The sequence below is a fragment of the Cebus imitator genome, unplaced genomic scaffold (assembly GCF_001604975.1).
Source record: "Cebus imitator isolate Cc_AM_T3 unplaced genomic scaffold, Cebus_imitator-1.0 Scaffold719, whole genome shotgun sequence".
Taxonomy (NCBI): Eukaryota; Metazoa; Chordata; class Mammalia; order Primates; family Cebidae; genus Cebus; species Cebus imitator.
In genome coordinates this window covers 399,325-421,062 of record NW_016108034.1, presented here as the reverse complement: position 1 = coordinate 421,062, position 21,738 = coordinate 399,325, and the positions used below count along the sequence as shown (strand labels likewise).

General features: G+C 32.2%; 1 protein-coding gene across 1 annotated transcript in view; it reads left to right on the top strand.

Annotated features, from left to right (window-relative positions):
• Window positions 1–2,738: 2,738 nt before the first annotated feature.
• COL3A1 (collagen type III alpha 1 chain) overlaps window positions 2,739–21,738 on the top strand; it is a 38,753-nt gene continuing 19,753 nt past the window's right edge. The window contains exons 1-14 of the mRNA XM_017518966.1: window positions 2,739–2,981; window positions 12,926–13,128; window positions 13,361–13,411; window positions 13,844–13,957; window positions 15,206–15,286; window positions 17,055–17,108; window positions 17,576–17,629; window positions 18,448–18,501; window positions 19,177–19,230; window positions 19,388–19,441; window positions 20,087–20,140; window positions 20,562–20,606; window positions 20,745–20,798; window positions 21,256–21,300. Coding sequence (XP_017374455.1) covers window positions 2,903–2,981; window positions 12,926–13,128; window positions 13,361–13,411; window positions 13,844–13,957; window positions 15,206–15,286; window positions 17,055–17,108; window positions 17,576–17,629; window positions 18,448–18,501; window positions 19,177–19,230; window positions 19,388–19,441; window positions 20,087–20,140; window positions 20,562–20,606; window positions 20,745–20,798; window positions 21,256–21,300 — 996 coding nt within the window. The 5' untranslated portion in view covers window positions 2,739–2,902. The remainder of the gene's footprint in view (window positions 2,982–12,925; window positions 13,129–13,360; window positions 13,412–13,843; window positions 13,958–15,205; window positions 15,287–17,054; window positions 17,109–17,575; window positions 17,630–18,447; window positions 18,502–19,176; window positions 19,231–19,387; window positions 19,442–20,086; window positions 20,141–20,561; window positions 20,607–20,744; window positions 20,799–21,255; window positions 21,301–21,738) is intronic.

Genomic DNA, 21,738 nt, shown 5'->3' with positions numbered 1-21,738 from the left:
ACTTTTCAAAAGGCTTTACGGTGATTTGAAATCTAGAAAATGTCCCTAAAAATAAAGCATCTTGTTGGCTTCAAAAAGAAAATCACACATAAAGCAGCACAACAAAGTGGAGGGGAATGGAAAGACAGAAAGACTGAAACATTTCTGTTCCATGTGTTTTCCATGATGGAGATAATTGATTTTCTTAGTGCTCTTGTAGAAAGTGCTGCTGGCATTCACCGGCCTACTGAGTTCATCACAGCTGTGCTTGTGCATCTCTCCCAAGCTCCACTTTCCACTGAATTGGAAAAGATTTGAATTTTTGGTTGATAATCTGCCACACCCTTGCTTTGCCTCATCTTTCCAGGCACTCTCTTTGTTAAAGGAGATCCAGATTAACCAGTGCTTTATTTGGTGCAGGTATTTACATTTGTGTTAAAACTCCAAATGCAGTCCAAAAAGCAAAATGACATGTTTATGTGTCCTGGTTAACATCACTGAAGTCAGGGAGGTGTGGGAAGAAATGGGTGTCTAGATAACAATGAGGACAGCAGATCCTAGTTTACCTAGTTCAGACCCCGTATTAATAAATGCTTTGCCAGGAGGAGAAGACAATAGGATCTGAGACACAGGATAAAAAGGATCCTAGTGCGAAACCTCCAAGTAGTGAAGAATGGTAAATCAGAATATCTGGAGAACGAATTCTCTAGGTCTTGTCTGAAGACCTTAAAAGACAACAATCCTTCCACATGCAAAATATCAGCTAATATTTTGTAAGTGATTGCATCAATCATGAATTTTTGTCATGAGTATAAGGCTTTTATATGAAATAGCTAACCAAATTAAGAACTTCAGAATAATAGTAATTTTATTTATAATGGCTAAAATAAAGCATAACAGCATTATTTTTAAAATAACATTTCTAATTTTTTTATGGTGGAAAATAAATCTAATGAAGAAACTCAATAAATTTCAACTTTTATAGACCATCTAAAACAATGCGAGAAATCTATTTAATATAGATACGTCAATTATACGTAGATACAGAGACATGAGAAAAACTAAGATGTTTCTGAATTGGTTTGAACACAGGAAATATTTTTTGAGTACGGGAAAAAGATGTTTGAAGGACAGAAAGATGCATATAACAGTCTTTCCCCAACATCTCTAATGTGATCCAATAGAAAAGCTTATATTCATGACCATTCTCAAAAGTTACTTTCCCCCCACGCCCCCAAGCAAAAACTCCCCAATCCAAACTAAGAAGATACACAGGAGGTTGGTCTTGTTCTAGTTTTCCTTTCCTGTCATCAAATGATGTCATTACATTGAGATGTCTTGGTTTGTGCTCCTTGTGATTAAAGATGTAAGAAAGCAAGTGTTGGACTGACCATGCTTACAGGACTCATGTACATCTGGGAATGTACATATGACATGAATTGAGTGAAAATTGAGTAACACAAATTGGAAGAAAGAGAAAGATGAAAATAAATTTAAAGGAAGTAATTTACTTAAGGAGCAAGGTTTTGCATTGAGGCATGAGGAAGTGACTTCCATGAACAGCTGTAAAATGGGGAGAATTTCATGTGCACAGGCATAGAGATGGACATGTTTAGGTTAACATGGAAAAAATTCGTTCAAGTGACCTCAGTTACAATTGAAATGTCCACTGTAGATTATGGAGATAGATGAACTTACAATTAGGGTATAAAGAGATAGATAACTATGAACTTATGCTTAGGGTATAAAGAAATATCTGCATTGCCGGATATATACTTATACTTTGGACAGGCATATTTTTCCTGCAGAGATTTATCAAAGACCTATAAATGGTATTTGCCCCTCTTTCAAATATGACACAAAAATTGCTGCTTAGATAGATCCTGAAATGCATTGGAAAGTTTTGTGGATGAGGATCTGGAAAGTATCCACATGAAAGTCTCAATTAGAAATATTTATACTGATCTTTAGAGTAATGCAGAAAAAAATGACAACTTTCTCTGGTACTCTTTTGCCATTCTATGTGATAAACTCTTTCTCTTCCAGTTTCCTAAAAAGTTATGTCATGAGAAGGCTGAATTTTTCTCTAGAAAAATCTGTTCTATCTTTCCCAGGCAACATAAAAATTGGAAATCTCACAAGAAAGCACTCTAGCTTGCTAAAGAAATTTGTGAGAAATGGAAGCAGCTATAGATAAGTATCTCACTTTCAGGAAGCCATTCAAACATAGCCCAAATACTTTGTATTTTGACATTTGCCTGAAACCTAACTTCTGGGACCAGGGTGGGTGGATGAGTCGAAAGGGCAAACGGAGGCTTTTTTATTTCAGTGAATCTCTTACAGTTTCCTATTTAAATTGAGTTAGAGTTAATTCTGGCAAAATCCCAACATAAAAATCTTCTGGGAAGATCAGGTCTGCAAATTAGACCTACCAGAGAAATGGGCATCAAACAACCATTCGAAATTAGGCAGTTGTTAACTTTATAAGGGAAAATAAAAATATATACCTTTAAATTATATATATTAAAACATAAGGCAGAGCAAGCATTTCTATATACATTCCTAAGTTATACAAACATATACGTAAGACTGAAATATGTAACAAACTTTTACATAAGCAGATGTATACAAACTCCAGATGTACTCTTTCTTACTCTGGGTTGTGTGTTCTATAAGGGAAAAAGAAATATTTATCATTTCTTTTACTGCTGAGGGGATGGGTGCGGCTCTCATATTTCAGAAAGGGGCTGGAAAGTGAGGGAAGCCAAACTTTTTCCTATTTAAGGCCAAAGCAAAGGAATCTCAGTGGCTGAGTTTTATGACGGGCCCGGTGCTGAAGCGCAGGGAACAACTGATGGTGCTACTTTGAACTGCTTTTCTTTTCTCCTTTTTGCACAAAGAGTCTCATGTCTGATATTTAGACATGATGAGCTTTGTGCAAAAGGGGAGCTGGCTACTTCTTGCTCTGCTTCATCCCACTGTTATTTTGGCACAACAGGAAGGTGAGTAGGTACTGATTTCAAGAAACTTTATGGGATTTTTGTCTTTTCTTCTCCTCACAAAGAAGGGTATAAAAGGGAGTATCAGCTGCCTGATTAAAAATAATTTTCTCTATAAGCTCCCAATTGTGAAACATTGAACTGACCATGACTGTGTTTTTCACATTTGTTGAAAAATCATAGTATTATGTTATGTGTGTATTTAGGAGTTCTGTGGTTGTTTAAGAAAAGATGTTCTTGTACTAACTGGTTTTCATGTTAAAGGCACTGGAAACTTTTTAAAATGGCTTTAAAATTTTTCCCTCCTGGATTGCTAACATCTTGGAATGCTTCCCCAGGCAGTCTGGAAGTTATTGGTCTCTTGTGATAATTTTATGTTCCTCTTTGTCTGCTGGATTTTTTGTAAGATTAGAATATTGAACATTGTTTTCTAAATAAGAATGCATTTCAAATAGCATGGATTAAGAACAGTCTAAAGGAAGGTACTATGCATTCAGAATCATTGAATACATTTCTGTAAAATGGCAACAAGATATCTATAAACATTCCTCAAAGGGATCAGACTGCTAAAATATTTTATTATGCCTGTTTTATTCTATTTCAAGAATGACTGATTAATTCATATTTTTTAGTAGCTTGTTGTTAAGGGACTAATATTTTCCACATATTCTACATTTTAACTGCATTCGCATTAATGAAGAAAATCCTTTTTAAAAAATGTTTTCAACAGGAGTTTTGACTTTTCTACAAACAAGATAAAGATACTAGTACTGTTTGACTTCAGAAAGCTGTTTTGCTGTATTTTCTAATAATCGCATGTAAAGTTTTTCATATTCTATTTTCTCCTAAAAAAGATATTTGTCTCATTATTTATGTAAAAATATTATTTTATTTACCATAGTCATGAAAATACTGAACAAATTGGAATACAAACTTCCATAGAAATAAATAATTAAATGTTAAATGTAAAGATAGGAAAGCTTATTAGACAATTTTTATTGTACATAACTAAACATGGTTACATTTAAAACTATAGATTTTGCAAAGACATTGTATGAAAATTTGTCTTTTGTTTGTAATATCAAATCTTTGTTGTCCTCTCAAGTAATACATGTAAATGTATGTAAGGGGGCAGGAGTAGATATACAATGAAATGTCTTTAGTTACCTTCAGCTCATGGACACAAAAGAAAAGAAACACCCATATTCCTTGTTCCCTTAATTTCCTCTCCTTCTTACCCCTCCTCTCCTTCCCTTCCCCTCCTCCTTATCTCTCTCCGCCCCTTTTGGCTCCTTTAGACTCCTCTTCACTCATCACCCCACCCCTTCCTAGGCAAGCCCATCTCTACTCCTCCTCTGTCTTCCCTGCCTGTTATTCTCTCCCTACTCCCCATGTGGCCTCCTTATGTCTCCATTTCTTTTCTCAGTTCTCTCTCTCCTTGCCTCCTCACCCTTTCTTTCCCCAGAACTCTCAATCCTTCTTCCTTTCTTATTCCTTTCCCCTTTTTTCTCTCTATCCTGCTCCTCCCAGAAGATGCCACAACTGCCAGCCCTTTCTTAGGATAACAAATGACTGCTATCCCCCACCACCCATTTATTGAGAAGACTATGAACTTCGGGATTTTAGCTCAAAAAATTGCAACACATTTATAGTTGCCTACTGGTTACAAGCTTTTTATAACCACTGTGGCTCTTTTTTTCCCCAATCTAACTTTAGAGGGGGAGTGTTTGATACTTACATCACATTAAGCTCTATTTATTTTCCTTTTTCTCTTTAGATGCAAAAAATAATAAGATTTTGCTGATATGTGTTTGTGTGCTCTTAAGCTCAAAAAGAATTGAAAGAGATCTTGTTCAGCCAATTTTTTTTTTGTCATGAATAAAATAAAGTTTCAGTGATTTAAGACAGTACATCTTATGTTCCCTATGGGTTTTACAAGAAAATTGTGTGAGTAGATAAGCTTTGGAAAAGTTATAGTAGGTATCTGAATATACAGCATACTGGGAGCTGTCATAAAATTCTGGGGTGGGGTTTCTTATATATGCCCTCATAACTTCGGAGACAGCACAGCTCTAATGGACACTCACTTCTAGTTCACACACGGGCAATTTCTGGAACATAAGTCCTCAAAAAGAATTTTGGTCTTTTTACAAATTTGTGAAAGTTGTATTTAATTCACGTGTTTTATTTCACCAATGGAGAAACATGGTCTGTTTTATATTTCCTGAAGTTTTTAAACATGTCGAATTTTAAGAGCAAAGATGCGTCACCTAGTGGCTGACAAGCCAGGTTACCATTTACATGATGAATGCCAATATTAATGCTACATAGCTGGCTTCAGTAGTTTATAATGTGCTTTAAAAAAATAACATGCATGAATTTTGAATGTTAACACTGCTTTCCTAAGGAAATTAGTATATTATGGATAAAATAATATAAACACACATACTGACACAAAAACACAATGGTAACAATATTCAGAGACTTTTTGGAAATTAGCTTAAATGTTATGTCTATTAAAAAATTACACATATGACTATATTTTAAATAAATTTTTCATATCTCTGATATAGCCTTTATTTGACATAAGTATTTTATTCACTCTATTTGCTAGATAGATTATAGACAGCTGTTACTAAGTAATATTGCTTCATTAGAGCAAAAACAAACTTTATTTTAATTAAATGTGTACTAATATTTGAGTTTCTATATTTTGCTATAGTGATAATTCCAGTAAAATGAACTGTGGGCCTTTAGTTGTTTTAGAATTTTAAAACTGTAAATAAACTCAGAGAATCAGTTTCTTATTAGAGGTCATGAGAGTCTATTTTTCATTACACTTTAAGAGAGAATTTGTAACTTAATCAAGATTTCTGCTTTGTGTTTGTCCCTGCAATTAAACATACTGAACTAACAGAAAAATGAAGCAACAATTTAGAAACAATTGCACTTTTAAGGGGAGAGGATGCATCCTTGCTCACGTATCTCAGGGTCAGTCATCTAACATGGATCAGTGCTTCATTTGAGATTACAAAATTAGAAAATGACAGAGTCAAGGTTAGGACCAAAATTCTGTTAAGTCCTAGATAATTACAGAACACACATTAAAATCACAATATTTGAATTTTTTTAAACTATTTGTCATTGAAAGAAGATACTAAAAAAATTATCATCCTAGAAAGTACATGAGCTAATGATACATTTCTAAAGGTCAAAAGAGTAGGTATTTTTCTGTTTAATACTCAACTTTATAGAGAGCAGTAAATTTAACCCCAGAAGCTCAGGATCTTATGATTTTAAAAGAAATTATCAGTTCCATGTGAGTAAATAAAGTATTATAATACAAAATTTTGTGTTTTTGTATCCATGATACCTTGCATTTCCTTACCTGAGCTTGGAAAAGTTTGGATTTTCAAAACTGTCTATTTATGTATAGGTCTTTAGATCACCTGATGTTGAATATTCTTTAGATGATCTAAAGGCCTATGCATAAAAAGATACTTTTATTAAATTCTGGAATTAAACATTTCAGCATTATAAGAAAAGAAAGCAAAGCCACTGAAACAATTCTAGGAAAGAAGGAAAGACTGTGTGATTAAATGCCTTTTAACTAATTCAGATTCCTGGATCGATGTCTTATCTACAGGCTTCTTTTTAAAAATCAAGAATGATTGGCTGTGAGTTTGCCAGGATTATAGTTGAGACTAAAGGACAGCTCCTCAGGAAATCCCTGTTCTACATCCACAGTCACATGCTGGACCTTGAGTTGTCACTCAGAGAAAAGAGTGCCATCTACCGAAACGCCACGGTTTCCATTGTGAAAAAACTCTGAAAAACTCTGGCTTCTTTGGTGCAGAGTTCCAAAAATTATGTAGCCCAGCTCTTTTATTTTGTAACATCTAGTGATATCACCGTCTTGAAGTGATTAAAGTAGATTGCTTAAGAATTAAAGCTTTAAAGATGAAAGATGTTATTGCTTTTGCTGGACATGAGGAACAGTTGTAAAGTTTCCAGGTCTACAATAACTTTCTGGAACCCTCTCAGTGAACTGTTTCTTGTAAAACAGTTTTCCCGAGGAAAAAAAGCTCAATCTCATTGTTTCCACATTCCAAAAAAAAGGTCATATAGTGTAAAAAAACTATCCAGACTTTTCAAAGGGGAAACTTTGCCTGTTTCATGTCAAGATGACAATGGAAAAAATGAGATAGCTATTCTTACATAAATCATTTGTGAACTGCAGTTTGGGGAGTTACATTAACCACTAAAGTTTCAGTCTGTGTCTAATGAAAACACAGCAGAAGTGGATTCCTTTCAGATTAACTAATAAAACCCTTGTTTTTTTCCATGACTGAGGTCAAGCCCTGCTGTTTAAAATGTAGTCTTAATGAACAAAATGAAACATTGAAAGAGGATGAGTCAAAATGTCCAAAATATGTAAACATAAAAGAGAAAAGATCCAGAAATTATTAAAAGTTAAATTTGCCTCAAAAACTAGTATTGAGAAAGTACTGCTTCAGTAAAATGACATATTTTTCTGAAACTGTTTCTCTATAGTATTTCACATTGGAGGATGACAGAGACTGCATTTATCAAGTAAATTAAGATCATAGAAATACTCTTTGGAGTTGCATAGCATATTCACAACTTTCAAGTTTCATTCAACAAAAACATCTAACGAACATAGATATGCATTAATATGAATCATTTAACAACTATAGTTTCTGAAAAATAAGGTGCTAATGAGACATCTTAAATATATTTTTGTGTTGGATCCAGAAATCTTGTCTGTTATTAGAATCCTACTTGTGTGTATATAGCAAAACATATGCTGGGTTTCTGAATCACACATTTATTTTGTTGGTGGTCTGGATGTCATCAGAGTGGCTTTAGAGATATAACCCTTCTTCATAAGGTCAAGAGAAAATAAACAGGAGAATTTAACTCCAAATGGCATCTTCCTGTTTTGAGGCCAGATAGAAAAGATATTTTGCAGAGAACTGTTTTCCTTAAAAATACAACTATCTAGACTCAGATTTTAACCTTGCAGGGATAAAAAAAAAAAATCACATAGGACAGAGCTTTGAAGCTGGCTTCTTTAATTGTACTCAGTTTTGAAATAGCAGAAAGAAAATAGAATGCAGTAATTAAGAGTATCAAATTTAGAGAAAGCCTTCTTACACTCAAATCTTCTTTTTTACCCTGGCTGTGTAACCTTGGGAAAATTACCTAATGTTTCTACGGTTTAGATTCCTCACCTGCAAAATTAGGATTATGACAGCTCTAAGCTCACAGGGCCTTTGGGAGTATGAAGCAAAACAGATATGCAAAGTACTCAGACCAGTTCCTACAAGACAGAAGGTACTATACAAGCTCTGCCTACCACTAGTTTTACTAACACTGGCAAATAAAATGAAGGAAGAAATTAAAGTACCTTAGTAACTCAGTGATAAGGATGGTGAAATGTAAAATTTTATTTATAAGAATATAACATTTAAAGTTATTTTCCAACTGTAATGAGACAAGTAGAATATATTCTCTTCAATGTTTTTATAATTTGACTCTAAGCAGATTTTATTATATATGCAATTGTTGGTGGTTAGATATATGATACTTTAAATTTTCTAATTATCTAATTATTTTATTTTAACAGAATAAAATACTAATCAACTTAAAGGAGATTTCTAATTGAAGATTGAAAATGATATGTTTATAAAATATGAAACAAGAAAATATCTACGAATGCTAATTTGTCAATTTATTTTTCCTGGAGAGAGCAAGAATAAATAGAATCTTTTTTGTTGTTGCAAAACAATGCTTTTAAATTAAAATTATTCACCTAGAATGTCTACAGATATTTTCTTCAGAGTCCTTTTTGTTAAGTCATCTAACATATGTTAAGATACTCTAACAGATACATAAGCAGCAGAAAAAAATATTTTATTAAAATTTATGTTTTCCAAACAGTATCATTTTTTTTAAACAGTAACATTTAAAAACCAAACCAAACATGTTTCAATTGGAAACTATATGAACTCCGATTACCCACATGTACAAAATATTCAGCTTTCTAAACTAATAAAAATAAATTATGATAATCTACATATCATATCTGTGATTCTAAGATTTTAAGATTAAAGAACACCTTTTCTCAGATAAGGGTTCAGCAAGAAGAGAAAAGGAAAAAATATTCACTTGCTATTTAAGTCAAATTAACAATTGTATCAGGTGCTTTAGGGAATAATACTATTGCTCCAAAAATAGTATTAAGATAAAGATAAGTTGCATTTTTTTGGTCCTAACAATATGATTTCTTCAAGTCAGCATGATTTAACATAAAGAATAGAAACAAAAATCACAAAAAAGTAAGCTTTATGCATGTCTAAAAATATAAAACTATGTTATCTGGCTTTATTTTTCTCAAAAATTCCAAAAAAGAAAACTAGGAAAGAGCTAAGAGTGGTTTAAGTCATGTGATAGCTTCAACATAGTTTATGTTATAGATCCCAGCAAGGAGATGATCGAGTCTAATGCATTGCTTGTGTGGTCACAAGTAAATTTCTTTCAGAATTTACTCTGTAGTAAGGATAGAAACACCAAACAACATGGGAGATGGAGTTTAAAATTAATTACAAATTGGAACAGAGAGATTTAGTTTAAACAACCAAAATAAAGGAAGTAATTGGAAAATCCATTAATTTCCAATAGTAAAATGAAATCATTTGCCTTTTATTTAATCTTTTTGGGAAAAAAAATAAACTTATTTTTTTACCAAATCTACTCTGAATACAGATATCTAAGAAATGAAGAGAATAATATGAGATGACTTATTTCTGAATCCCATTTTCTATTCTATTTCTGAATGTTGCAAATGGCTAACTAGAGCATTTTTATTCCTCTTGAAACAAAACATTTTCTTCCTTGACTTTGCCATGATTTTCCCACATATTACCAGGTATTAAACTAAGGTCCATGAAACACCAGTCTAAGAGGTTTAGCTTTCAGTAGAATATATTACTAACCATATTTTTTCATGCATAGAATAATAAAGAAAGCTACACAAAACTCTATTTATTCAGCAAAGGTAAATAAGTTTGAAAAACACAGAAAGGCCTAATTTTCAGCCGCAAGTTTTTACAGGAACTGATTTTTCAGGAGAGCCAAATTTATTTCAAGTGGACGTGAAATAGTTATGGCAATAAACAAAGTTGCATTAATTCTTATTTTTTAAGCATTCCAACTCTTTTCTTTTTTTACTTAAAACAATATGACTTTCTAAAGTAAAACAAAGTATGCACACACCATGTTGACTGTCATGTGCAGGTCAGGAAGAAAAAAATACCTTAAGAATATGACAATGTTTTAAATTGCACTAAAATAATCTTTATATTGAGACCTCTGTGTTTTAAAAAAGTACTATAATATGCTTCTAATTAAATTTGGAAACAATAAGCTAAATAACTACTTAAATTTTTATAACATTGAGTTTAACCCAATTTTAACAAATTCATTTACAATTTTAATGTCAACATTGTTCTCGTTTATTTAATAATTAGCGGGACAAATGGAAAGTACTGTATTTCTAATGATGTGAGGACACCCTTAATGAGGCATAAACATAGAAGAATGAATACAAAGAAGGTAAAAGTATTTATGTTAATTTCTAGGCAGATCAAGAACATACAGAAGATATTTAAAATAGGAAATGTTTGACCCTAACTTTAACTATTATCCTCATTTGTCTTTAATATGCCTTCAGTATTTAAGAGCCGCTTTTTGTAACCCACATGCTGTATTAAATGTAAAAAGATATTCCTGATCCAGAGGCAAAGAGCTAAAAGACTCATCTGTACAATCTAACTATGTTTTTGAGGATGGATCTGGGAGGGCTTAAAATATACATTAATGGGAAAATCTTGAGTTGAAACTAATCTGTAGGAACATTTCACATAAAGTTGATTTAGAGAAAATTTTTAAGTGGTTCATTTTAATAAAAAGTACCAATGCAAGGCATGTGTTCCATGTAATTTTACGGCACAATCTTCCAACCCCAAATCTTCAGGCTTTTCCTGTAAACTGGTGAACTTAGGACTTAAATATAAGATGCCAGTTCTGTCTAGAGAACAAATGGGTTTAAAGCATTGACCCTCCTATGTTATTGGTGTTCACAGCATGTGTAAATGATTAATGTGCTATTCTCTTAAATATATTTTCCATAACACCATTCAAATAGGCCTACTTCATTTGCACTGAGATAAGCTTTCTGGTGTTCAGCTTTTAGATTCACTAAGAATTAAGAAATGCTCCTTTAAAAGCTTAGGAAATGTATACAGAAAATATAGCCCGTCTTTTCATGTATGTGTTTCAAGCATAAAGGAGGAATTAGAATAACTTTTTTAAATAAACAAATTACTTGCCTACTTAAAATTGCAATTAAAAAGTGAAGCTTTCCTTCAGTAGCTGTAAACTACATTGAGAAATTATAACACGAAGAAAAAATGGATTTTTTAAACTTCTCGAATAGATCAAGTGTGTTGTATAACATCATTAAATTTGTATCAGAACAGGAAAATGGAAATGAAATGGGGAAGCAATTTCAGTACTCTCTAGAGTCTAGGCTTTGAAATTCTTTTTGGTAAACATTTAGTAAATCAACTAAACATTTCAACTTATTTAAATATGAACCTAAATTATTATTTCCCCAGATAGAGTGATGATATAGAAACAAGAATTTGAAAAGGTAATCTTTGTGGATGCATGTAGTGCCCAGATGGAAAAATCTCAGGAACACTGAAAGGCCTCTTGACCACTAGGTAGTAAAAAGTAGTTTTGAACTACTTGCCTACCCAGAAGCAGACCTCCTTTAGTAGACATTTTAACGGTCATGGCTTTGAGAAATAAGTTTCGCTGTCTCAAAAATATAAATTACTGAACAGTACATCATTTGTTGTTTGCAACAATTTTTGCAGATGCTTAGAGACTTATTTATTTACTCAGTTACTGGCAAACTATCACACTAATTGTCAAGAACTAAAGTTGTGTTTAAGCACAATCCACAGCTAATGCTTTAAGAATTGAGACCAGGTTTTGTTTTGGCAATTCCTAAGCTGATTCATTGTTAATAGCTGCTGAAATTTCAGGACCTTGCATATAATTATGAAGCAAGTCTAAAATTTTGGTTGAAGCAAATTTTTTAACATTTCAAGCCACAAATACAGATGGTTGTGATTCATATTTTCCCTATTATTTTTACCAATTCCTTGCCAATATTTATTTTAAAAACATCTTTTTCTTTCTTTTTGGTGATTTGGAAATGACTTTCCATCCATATGGGATATACAGTATATTATGTCATATCATGTTGACCTACTAATGCCAAACAGAGCTAACAGTGACATTCAATACACACAATAAGTTCTGTTAAAGCTTTCCCAGGAAAATCTGGCAAAGTTTTATGGTGCCAAGATTAGCTCAGTTTTCCCCTGAATTGCTCAACTAGGTTAATAAAATCCAGAAAGTCTTCAGAGTTAGTGACAAAATCATCTTTTTAGTTTAGTTTAATGCTCCCATCTGCTGTTAAAGCAAAGAATAGCAATGGGTAGAAAAGCTTATTTTCAACTGTGCAATTAATCCATACATGTTTAAATATTGTGTGATATACATTGACGTTAAATCTTACTATAAATGAAATTAAAATACCTGCTAGTATTAAGGAAAATTGACTGTGGTGTGCCAATTTTATGTTAATAAGCAGATATGATATTTTAATTAATTTCTTTCTACTTAGCAAATTATGCAGGGAAAATACAATTTTCTAATGAAAGGAAGAAATTATTTGTTTCAAACCATCTCAAGTTTGGCTATTGTTAATTAATAGTCCTGACAGAGTAACAAATATCAAATTTCAGCAAAATTAAAGGGAACTTCATGTCATCTATCTTGTTTTTCAGCTGTCGAAGGAGGATGTTCCCATCTTGGCCAGACCTATGCGGATAGAGATGTCTGGAAGCCAGAACCATGCCAAATATGTGTCTGTGACTCAGGATCCGTTCTCTGCGACGACATAATATGTGACGATCAAGAATTAGACTGCCCCAACCCAGAAATTCCATTTGGAGAATGTTGTGCAGTTTGCCCACAGCCTCCAACTGCTGTGAGTTTAAGATAAACTGTACATCTTCAATATTCATATTTAGACACATGAGTAGTTCCTATATCATAGGAGCCTAAAGAAAATGAAAGTCATGTCTGTCAAACAGCCATGTTGGTATTCCAAGTAAAAAGCAGACGTTTCAATTTAGAGATAAGGATTGGTTAGAATCTGGGTTAAGAAATAATGCGCAAATTCTATGCCTATTTTAAATTGTTTCTTTTCCATTTATTAGCCTACTCGCCCTCCTAATGGCCAAGGACCTCAAGGCCCCAAGGGAGATCCAGTAAGTAAACATTCTTCAGTGGAATAAAATTAATACTAATGATAATTCTAGTAAGAGTTTCCTTTTTTCTTATCATATCCCTTCTAGATTTGAACGTCCATCATACATTCTCTTTAGTACCACATATTTGAATAATGGCACCAAACAACAAACTGAGAATCCATAATTGTACATGTAAAGATTTCAATTCCCCAAAATTCATATTATGTCTTTACCCCCATGATCAGTTTGAAGAAAACATATAGGTCAATATACAAAGGAATACATTATACTTAAATTATTCACAGATTTTGATTTAAAAGTATATGAAGAAAATATATTACTTACATTGATTCCTAATATTATAAAGCAAGGAAACAATAATATGATAATGATTCTGAATCACCAGGATTTTTCACTATTTACCTCTTTTTTTTTTTTTTTTTTTTTTAGGGCCCTCCTGGTATTCCTGGGAGAAATGGTGACCCTGGTATTCCAGGACAACCAGGTTCCCCTGGTTCTCCTGGCCCCCCTGGAATCTGTGAATCATGCCCTACTGGTCCTCAGGTATAATAAATTACAGTATTTCCTTATAAAGCTATCTGGTTCATCTTCTTTCTTTATATCTCACTATTGTGAGTTCTTTGTATCTGTTCTCTGATTCTATGTATTTAATAAATCCTTATTTAGTGTTTTTATGTATTAGGCACTATTCTAAGTGCTCTATAAGTATTCATTCTTCCTCATAATGCTAATGTTATTGCTACTATATCCTTGGAAAATTTGCCAATTTCTCAGTAGATATATAGCATACACATTATGTTTAAGAAGCGAACTATCAACTTAAAAAAAAATTAACCTACATAATTCAGTTAGTACTACATCTATACTTTATTCCCTTAGTAACATCAATGCCAAAGCCTCTAAAAGTTTAGACAAAAAGCAGTTGAATAACTGCAAACATTCATATTGAACTCAAATCAACAGGAAAATTTCTGCCTATGAAACTGCTCTTGCTAATACTTCAGAGCACATCTTGGTTCTCCTGAAGCATAGCAACCAATTAACTCTACATGTAAAACAACCAAACAAATAAATATGACAAAATTTCTGTTGCATGGAATTAGGTAAAATAAGAAAACGTATCTTTAGGAGGTTAAAAAGTGCTTTTCAAAAAGCAACTCAGCAAGAGCCAAAGATATTGTCTAAATTCTTACTCTGGTAACCAAATAGAACCTAACTCTAGGCCTAGAACTTAGAATAAAGTTTTGAAGAAATCCAATAAGCATATGAGCTTTTCTACTATTTTTTGATTTATTTTCTACAAAGATGTTTATTTGAGTGACTCTTTTAGTCATATTAAGCAGAATCCAGGGGATATGAATTTTACTTGTATCATTCACTGTTGGAAAAATAATTTGACTTCATTTTTTTTTTTTTTTGCTCAAAATGAAAAGGTATATTATATGATCTCAAGATTCTTTTGGCCTCAAACAGCCTATGATCCTATGTTTGTAGTGATGGAGGTACTGCTTAGAAATAATAGCTGTATAATAGGAAAATTGGGAGGAATTAACATTGAGCACAGTGGAAAGATCTGTGCATCAAACAACAAAATGTTTCTGTAGTATATCTAATGTCTAAATCTACAAAAAGACAGGATAAACAAGATAATTAGTTAATACATACCACATCTTTTGCCACAAAAAAATCTATCAGTGGATAGTAGATGTTGCATGCCCTTCTAAATGCTTTTTAAAAGAATGATGAACTGTATATTAACATGATCATATCTGTTTGGTCTCCTTGCCACAGAACTATTCTCCCCAGTATGATTCATATGATGTCAAGTCTGGAGTAGCAATAGGAGGAGTCGGTGCCTATCCTGGGCCAGCTGTATGTACAAATGTTTCTTAGCACTTTAGAGCTTTATTATCTTTCTGGTTTGTTAAATTTTGAATGGTTGCTCTTCTAGGAATTCAGCATTTTTATGGAATTGTGCAAAATAGCTTATTCTTACTAAGGTTGGAAAAGAAAATGATAGCATTATCATGTTTTTTCGATCTCAACTCATTTTTTCTCATATTATGCCTGTATTGCCACTTCTCCTTTATATAACCACCTGGTGTGCAGAGGTCCATCTTCCTTCATGCTTAGGTCTCACACTCACATATTCTCTAATTTTAATCACATTTTGTTACTCACTTCCACATTTCCTGTTTCTCATCTAAGTTCTTCAGAATCTTCCTTTTATGTCTTTTCTTTCATTAAATGCTACTTTACAGATGACAGTCTAGATAATGAATGTCAAATGCCACAATCAGTCTCACCTCCAATTCTCAAATCAAAAATAAATATTTCCAGAATTCATTGATTCTTCAAGTTTATCTTCTTTAAATAATAGCTATTCATCTTGTACCTGAAGGGTTTTCATCGTTGTAAATGACCTAGAGTTTTTATAGAAGAGAATAACTAAAATAATTGAAATCTGGGCACATGTGCACAATATGTACTGGCCCATGTGCATGACCCTGGTTATAGAACAGGCTCTCAGGAGAATCAATAGTAGTGAAAGTTATAATTTCACTGCAGACAACAAGTATGTAAGCGTAAATAAAGCATAGCTCTGGATTCTCTGTTATTGAGGAGGATTGCTGCTCAGACCATTGGATTGTACATTCATGCCTTCCAAAATTAGAGAACAAAATTTTTCCCAATAGATTTAAATGACATATAAAGGAAGACCTTTAGCATTAACATAAAGCATATCACAAAAACAGAATTTTATGTATCTTGACTATTTTAGGAACTGTGATATTTTTGTATGTCTTTCAAAGCCAGAAAGAAAATTATGTTAATTTATGTATACGTTGGGTCTTACTCAGCTACATTCACATTATTAATCCTATTTTTAATCAAATATAAAGTTTTTACTAAAAAACAAAAACTAAAGTCAACACATACCGACATTTCAGAAAAGTGTTTTTAAGAGAAAATGTAAATATACAAATTATTGTTTTATAAATTTACTATTGGTATTTAGAAACAGCTTGCTACAAAACTGAAGCATGCTGCTTTCAGCATGCTGAAGGTTTTCTAGTTTAATCTGTATTTTGGAACAGTAATAAATCAAGTGTTCTATGTAATATGATTCTTGTGTGATCATATAAATCTCTATGTCAATTAATTATGTGATATCTATATCAACATAATTATGGATTTAGGGTTAATTTACATTATTATTTTAGATACCTGATACAGTATTTATAATGTGGCAATAAATATTGCTCCACACTGAGTTTGACTGCCAAGCGAGAAATTGTTTCTTCACCAGTGCAATATAATTCTCATATTGCAGGGATTTTCATAGCATTGTGTACTAATTTTTCCAGATTTTCAATTCCCCTCCTTAGGAGTTCAGGACAACATTTTATAACATTTATTAATAATTTATATGGAATCAGTGAGAATTTCATTAATGTTTGCTTGCTAATATCTTTATTGTAGATCTTGTGAATCAAAAATAGTTATTAAAAATGATTTATAATTGGTCACAGCTTTAACAATGCCAGTATTATTCCCAAAGAGTGTTATAGCTTTGAAGCATGGATAAAGTGGATTTTACATTCATTTATTTTGCTTTTCATTCAAATTTACATTTCAGGGCCCCCCAGGTCCTCCCGGTCCCCCTGGTACATCTGGTCATCCTGGTTCCCCTGTAAGTATAGCCATTAGTGGTGTTTTCTTCATTTTTAGAAAAATCAAATTAATATATATTCTGCTATACTTTAGTAATTCCAGCATGCATAATCCCAATTAACTAGAGAAGTCATACCAAGAAAATGCCTAAGGCTTCAAAGATGGAATTCCATATTTAATTCCTTTCCACCAACAATTATTAGCAATTAAGACCTTGGTAAAATTAAACCACATTAATTTGCATGTGATATAGCTTTTAGTCCAAAACCATTCTTTGTGAACTAAAAGCCATATCACATGCAAATTAATGGAATGCAATATATTAACTTCATTCTGATCTGAAAAAATTTTGGTCTCAATATTTATAAACTGGAGTAAAATTTTGCTGATTACATTCACAATCCTGATTTCTTACTGTCAAGACATAAGTGAATTAAACAAAGATTTTTTGTTACTTTTAAAATATTTACATATTCTACTCACTAGGGATCTCCAGGATACCAAGGCCCCCCTGGTGAACCTGGGCAAGCTGGTCCTGCAGTAAGTAACAATTCAATTTATATTTAATAAGCTGATAATTCCATACAGAACCTACCTTTGTTTTCTCAAACAAGTATAGATCCTTACAAAATGAAGATTACATTTGTCTTTAAATGTGTAAATAACAAAAAGCATTTTATCGAGTCTTTTGGACTCTTTCAATTGTTTAGCCATCTTACAGACACTCCTTAATAAAGGAATTCCCTCATGATTAGCCATCAAAATAGTCCACTTCCCAGAGCTGATACGCATTCTATATATATTAAATATAGATTTCATTTTTCTGTAACCACTCAGTTCATATTATATTTACCCTACTGAAGTAGTAGTTCATTATATCTACTCTACTGAAAAATATGTATAATTATATATATTTACATATGTAAATATGACATATGTAAAAATGTATATATGCATATATGTTAGACAGTAACATATGATCTAAGAGAGTCCTCCAGAAGGATATACTGTGTAAATAAGCAAATAAAAGGGAGTTATTTAAATATAATATTTCATGAAATTTAGAAATACCTTTATATTTAAATATGTTTAATATTCCAAAAAGTGTAAAAATACATTTGAATTTATAAATACACACATGTAATATCAAATACAGATATATGATGCTTTTAATTTTTATTAACAATAAGTTGATATAATGGATGTATAATATTAACTCAGTAAGTATCATTTTCATTATGCGAAACATTAAAAGTTTTTTCTAAAAGGAGGTTCCTTCCTGGAATACATATTGTTTAATAATAAATTGTAACAGAAAACCTTACCAGTCTGTTTGTTTTTTATTTCCTTATTTTCAGGGCCCTCCAGGACCTCCTGGTGCTATGGGTCCATCTGGTCCTGCTGGAAAAGATGTAAGTTTTTAAAAATTCAATAAGAATACAGCAAAATTTAACTTGGGATATTCTAAACAGCATTTGCTTTATGTCAGAATCCCAGAAGAAAAAAATATTATTCAAAATATTGTTGTCTTAACACCATTTTAGCTCATACTAATCTTTGAGTAGCTATACAGCATTTGCATACATACATATAGATAGATCTCATTTGTGGAATTCCAAAATAAAGCCTCAAAGTGCCTTTTGACTGTTGAGATGGCTCATCCCATTGAACATATTATTTAACTGGAGGAGAAGTAAGCATTTCTGTGTGCCTCTTGTAATCATGAAATTGATATCACTGCTTAATGAACTTGAGAACTTATAGATACCTTCAGTTCTATGGCATTCTTTCTTTCCCTTTTAATTTCCAATAGCAAATTATCTTTACTGGGTTGAGGAAGGGCTATATTATTTCAGTGATTAAAAGCACCTGCATTATCTTTCATAAGCTTATGTCAACTTAAGCTTATAAAAGGTGGGAAAGGGCCTCATCATGCCTTCTACCAAGAAAGCTGGTCTCAACTATACGTTTTGGGTAACGATTTTAATGAGTCCTTCATGAGAAAAATGCAAAGTAATCACTGCTTATTGGCTACAATGTATTTTCTCATACATGATCACCTAAATATTCTTTATTTCTCCACCTAGGGAGAGTCAGGTAGACCCGGACGACCTGGAGAGCGAGGATTGCCTGGACCTCCAGTAAGTCTTCAGCATCTACTAAATTAATTGTAGTAATCTTAGCTTGAAAACTATTATGCAACTTAATTGAATTAAACTTAAAAACAGAAAGTGTTTTACTACTAGATTGTGATTCTATTTGAAGGTTCATTAATATTTTTTCATTAATTATTTTTAGGGCATTAAAGGTCCAGCTGGGATACCTGGATTCCCTGGTATGAAAGGACACAGAGTAAGTAGTTTCTCCCTTGCTTACAAGATATCCCATTGGGCTATGTTTACTTGCCTAATGAATTTTACTGGGCAATTATGTACCGAAAAAGGTAATTCTGACAATGAGTTAATTTGGGTTTTTTAAGTTTACGAAGTTTATTTGTTGACCAAACTAGTCATTTTATGCAAAATAAAGGAGTTGATTTCTGATGTATAAAATAATCTTGAAATATATAGTTTTCTTGCTACCACTGTAAGAAAAAATAAAAACCTTTTACGAGTTACGTTTTTTTTTTAACTTACCATGATTTATAGATTGAGTTGAACAACTTTATTCTATTCAAAACCTTATGTACATTCAACCAACTGGGCCTAAAACCTATCAACTTAATTATAATAAAATCTATGAAACTCATGTTTGCTACTCTATAGTTAAGACAACTTTCTTATGAGACTAAATTGCACTTCCTAGTTAGTTCATGTATTCCTGCTGTAAAATCAGTGTGAAATATCTTCAACCCATTTAAACAAGTTTTAAATTATTTAAGTTAATTTTGCAAGTAGTGTTATAAAGATCAATTATAAAAATTCAATGTAAATTTTATCAATCATTCTAGATTATTAACAGATTTTAATAATTTTGCTATTTTTATACACTTTCTAGGGCTTTGATGGACGAAATGGAGAAAAGGGTGAAACAGGTGCTCCTGGCTTAAAGGTAAATCACAACAAAATCATATTTTATAAGTAAAGTCATTAAATATTAAAGCTATATTTAAGATTCATGTTGTGAGGCTTAACTTGTTTTCTGAAATTTATCTGAGTTTCCCTATTAGGTGTGAAAAATTGTAACTAATTGAGATATTAACGCTTCCATGAAAACTGATAACTTGAAGAGTCTAGATTAGAAATAGTTGAGCATCTTAGTATAATTTATCAATTACTTCTCTTTAGTCTTTAAGTTTTTAAATACAGAAATTGAGATTTCTGGTAAATAAAATAGTAACAAAAAATTAATATTGTTAAAATGTATATCTTTTTCTAGGCTCCGTAAACTTTTCCATAATATTCTATATTTAAACATCGATAATGTTCTCTTCCTCTTATATAAAATACTAACATATTTTATATGTACCTAGGGTGAAAACGGTCTTCCAGGTGAAAATGGAGCTCCTGGACCCATGGTAATTATGTTTTTTACATATAATGTTCAGTTTTATTACTAGCCTCATGGTTACCTAAAACTGGCTTTGCTCCCACCCCAACTGTTCTTACACATGTTAAGATTAGAGTAAGACCATACTATCAATTTTTCTCTGTAGGGTCCAAGAGGGGCTCCTGGTGAGAGAGGACGGCCAGGGCTTCCTGGAGCCGCAGTGAGTATTGTTACTAACATTGCTCAACTGCACCCAAAGTGACACGTCAGTGTCTCAGTAGTTTCAGGCTGTACAAATATGCTAGGAAAATGGCTTTCCTACAAAATCATACTCAAAGATACTGTGATAAAGTTTTGGCTATAGTTAAAACAAAATAAATAAATGTTTTACAATTATTATCTATCTCTAGTGAGAATTTTTGTGTTAACTTTTCATATGCCATTAGAGCTATTATATCTGCTTTCATCCCTGAAAACAGAATCCGATCTTTCTACATTTGAATGTTGCTGTATATATCAGAATTGTAACCATTGACTGTAAAATGTATCATTAGTAAGCATATTTCAATGTACTTGAAGAAAACTCAACTCACTTGAGTCAGAATTTTAGTCAAAATATTACTCATGACCAGTCATTCAGAATTAAAAAGATATTTGATGTAAACTTCTCTTTTTAGGGTGCTCGGGGCAATGACGGTGCTCGAGGCAGTGATGGTCAACCAGTAAGTAACTTTATATCTAACTCTTATTTGCTCCAGGATAAAGAGAAATTATGGATTGTGGATTATTTAATATTTTATAAATATCAACTCAGGTATATACACATATGTATATGTGTGTATCTAATACACACATTAGCATTTTTAAAATTTAAAAAGTGAAAAAATATTGTAGACCCAATATTCAATATTGTAGACCCAATATTCAATATTGTATATATACATGTGATTAAAACTGGCACTGAGCCCATAAACAAATCTAGGTTCTGATACTGATTCTGCTTGACCAACTGCTAACATTTGAATGGTGCTCTCAATGTTAGTTAATATCCAATATAAGACACGGCACTTAAAAGAGCCCTACAAAATTGATACAATAGATATTATGTCCATTTTTAAACTGGAGTACATAAGCTCAGGGAAAAGTAACCTGCACTAAGC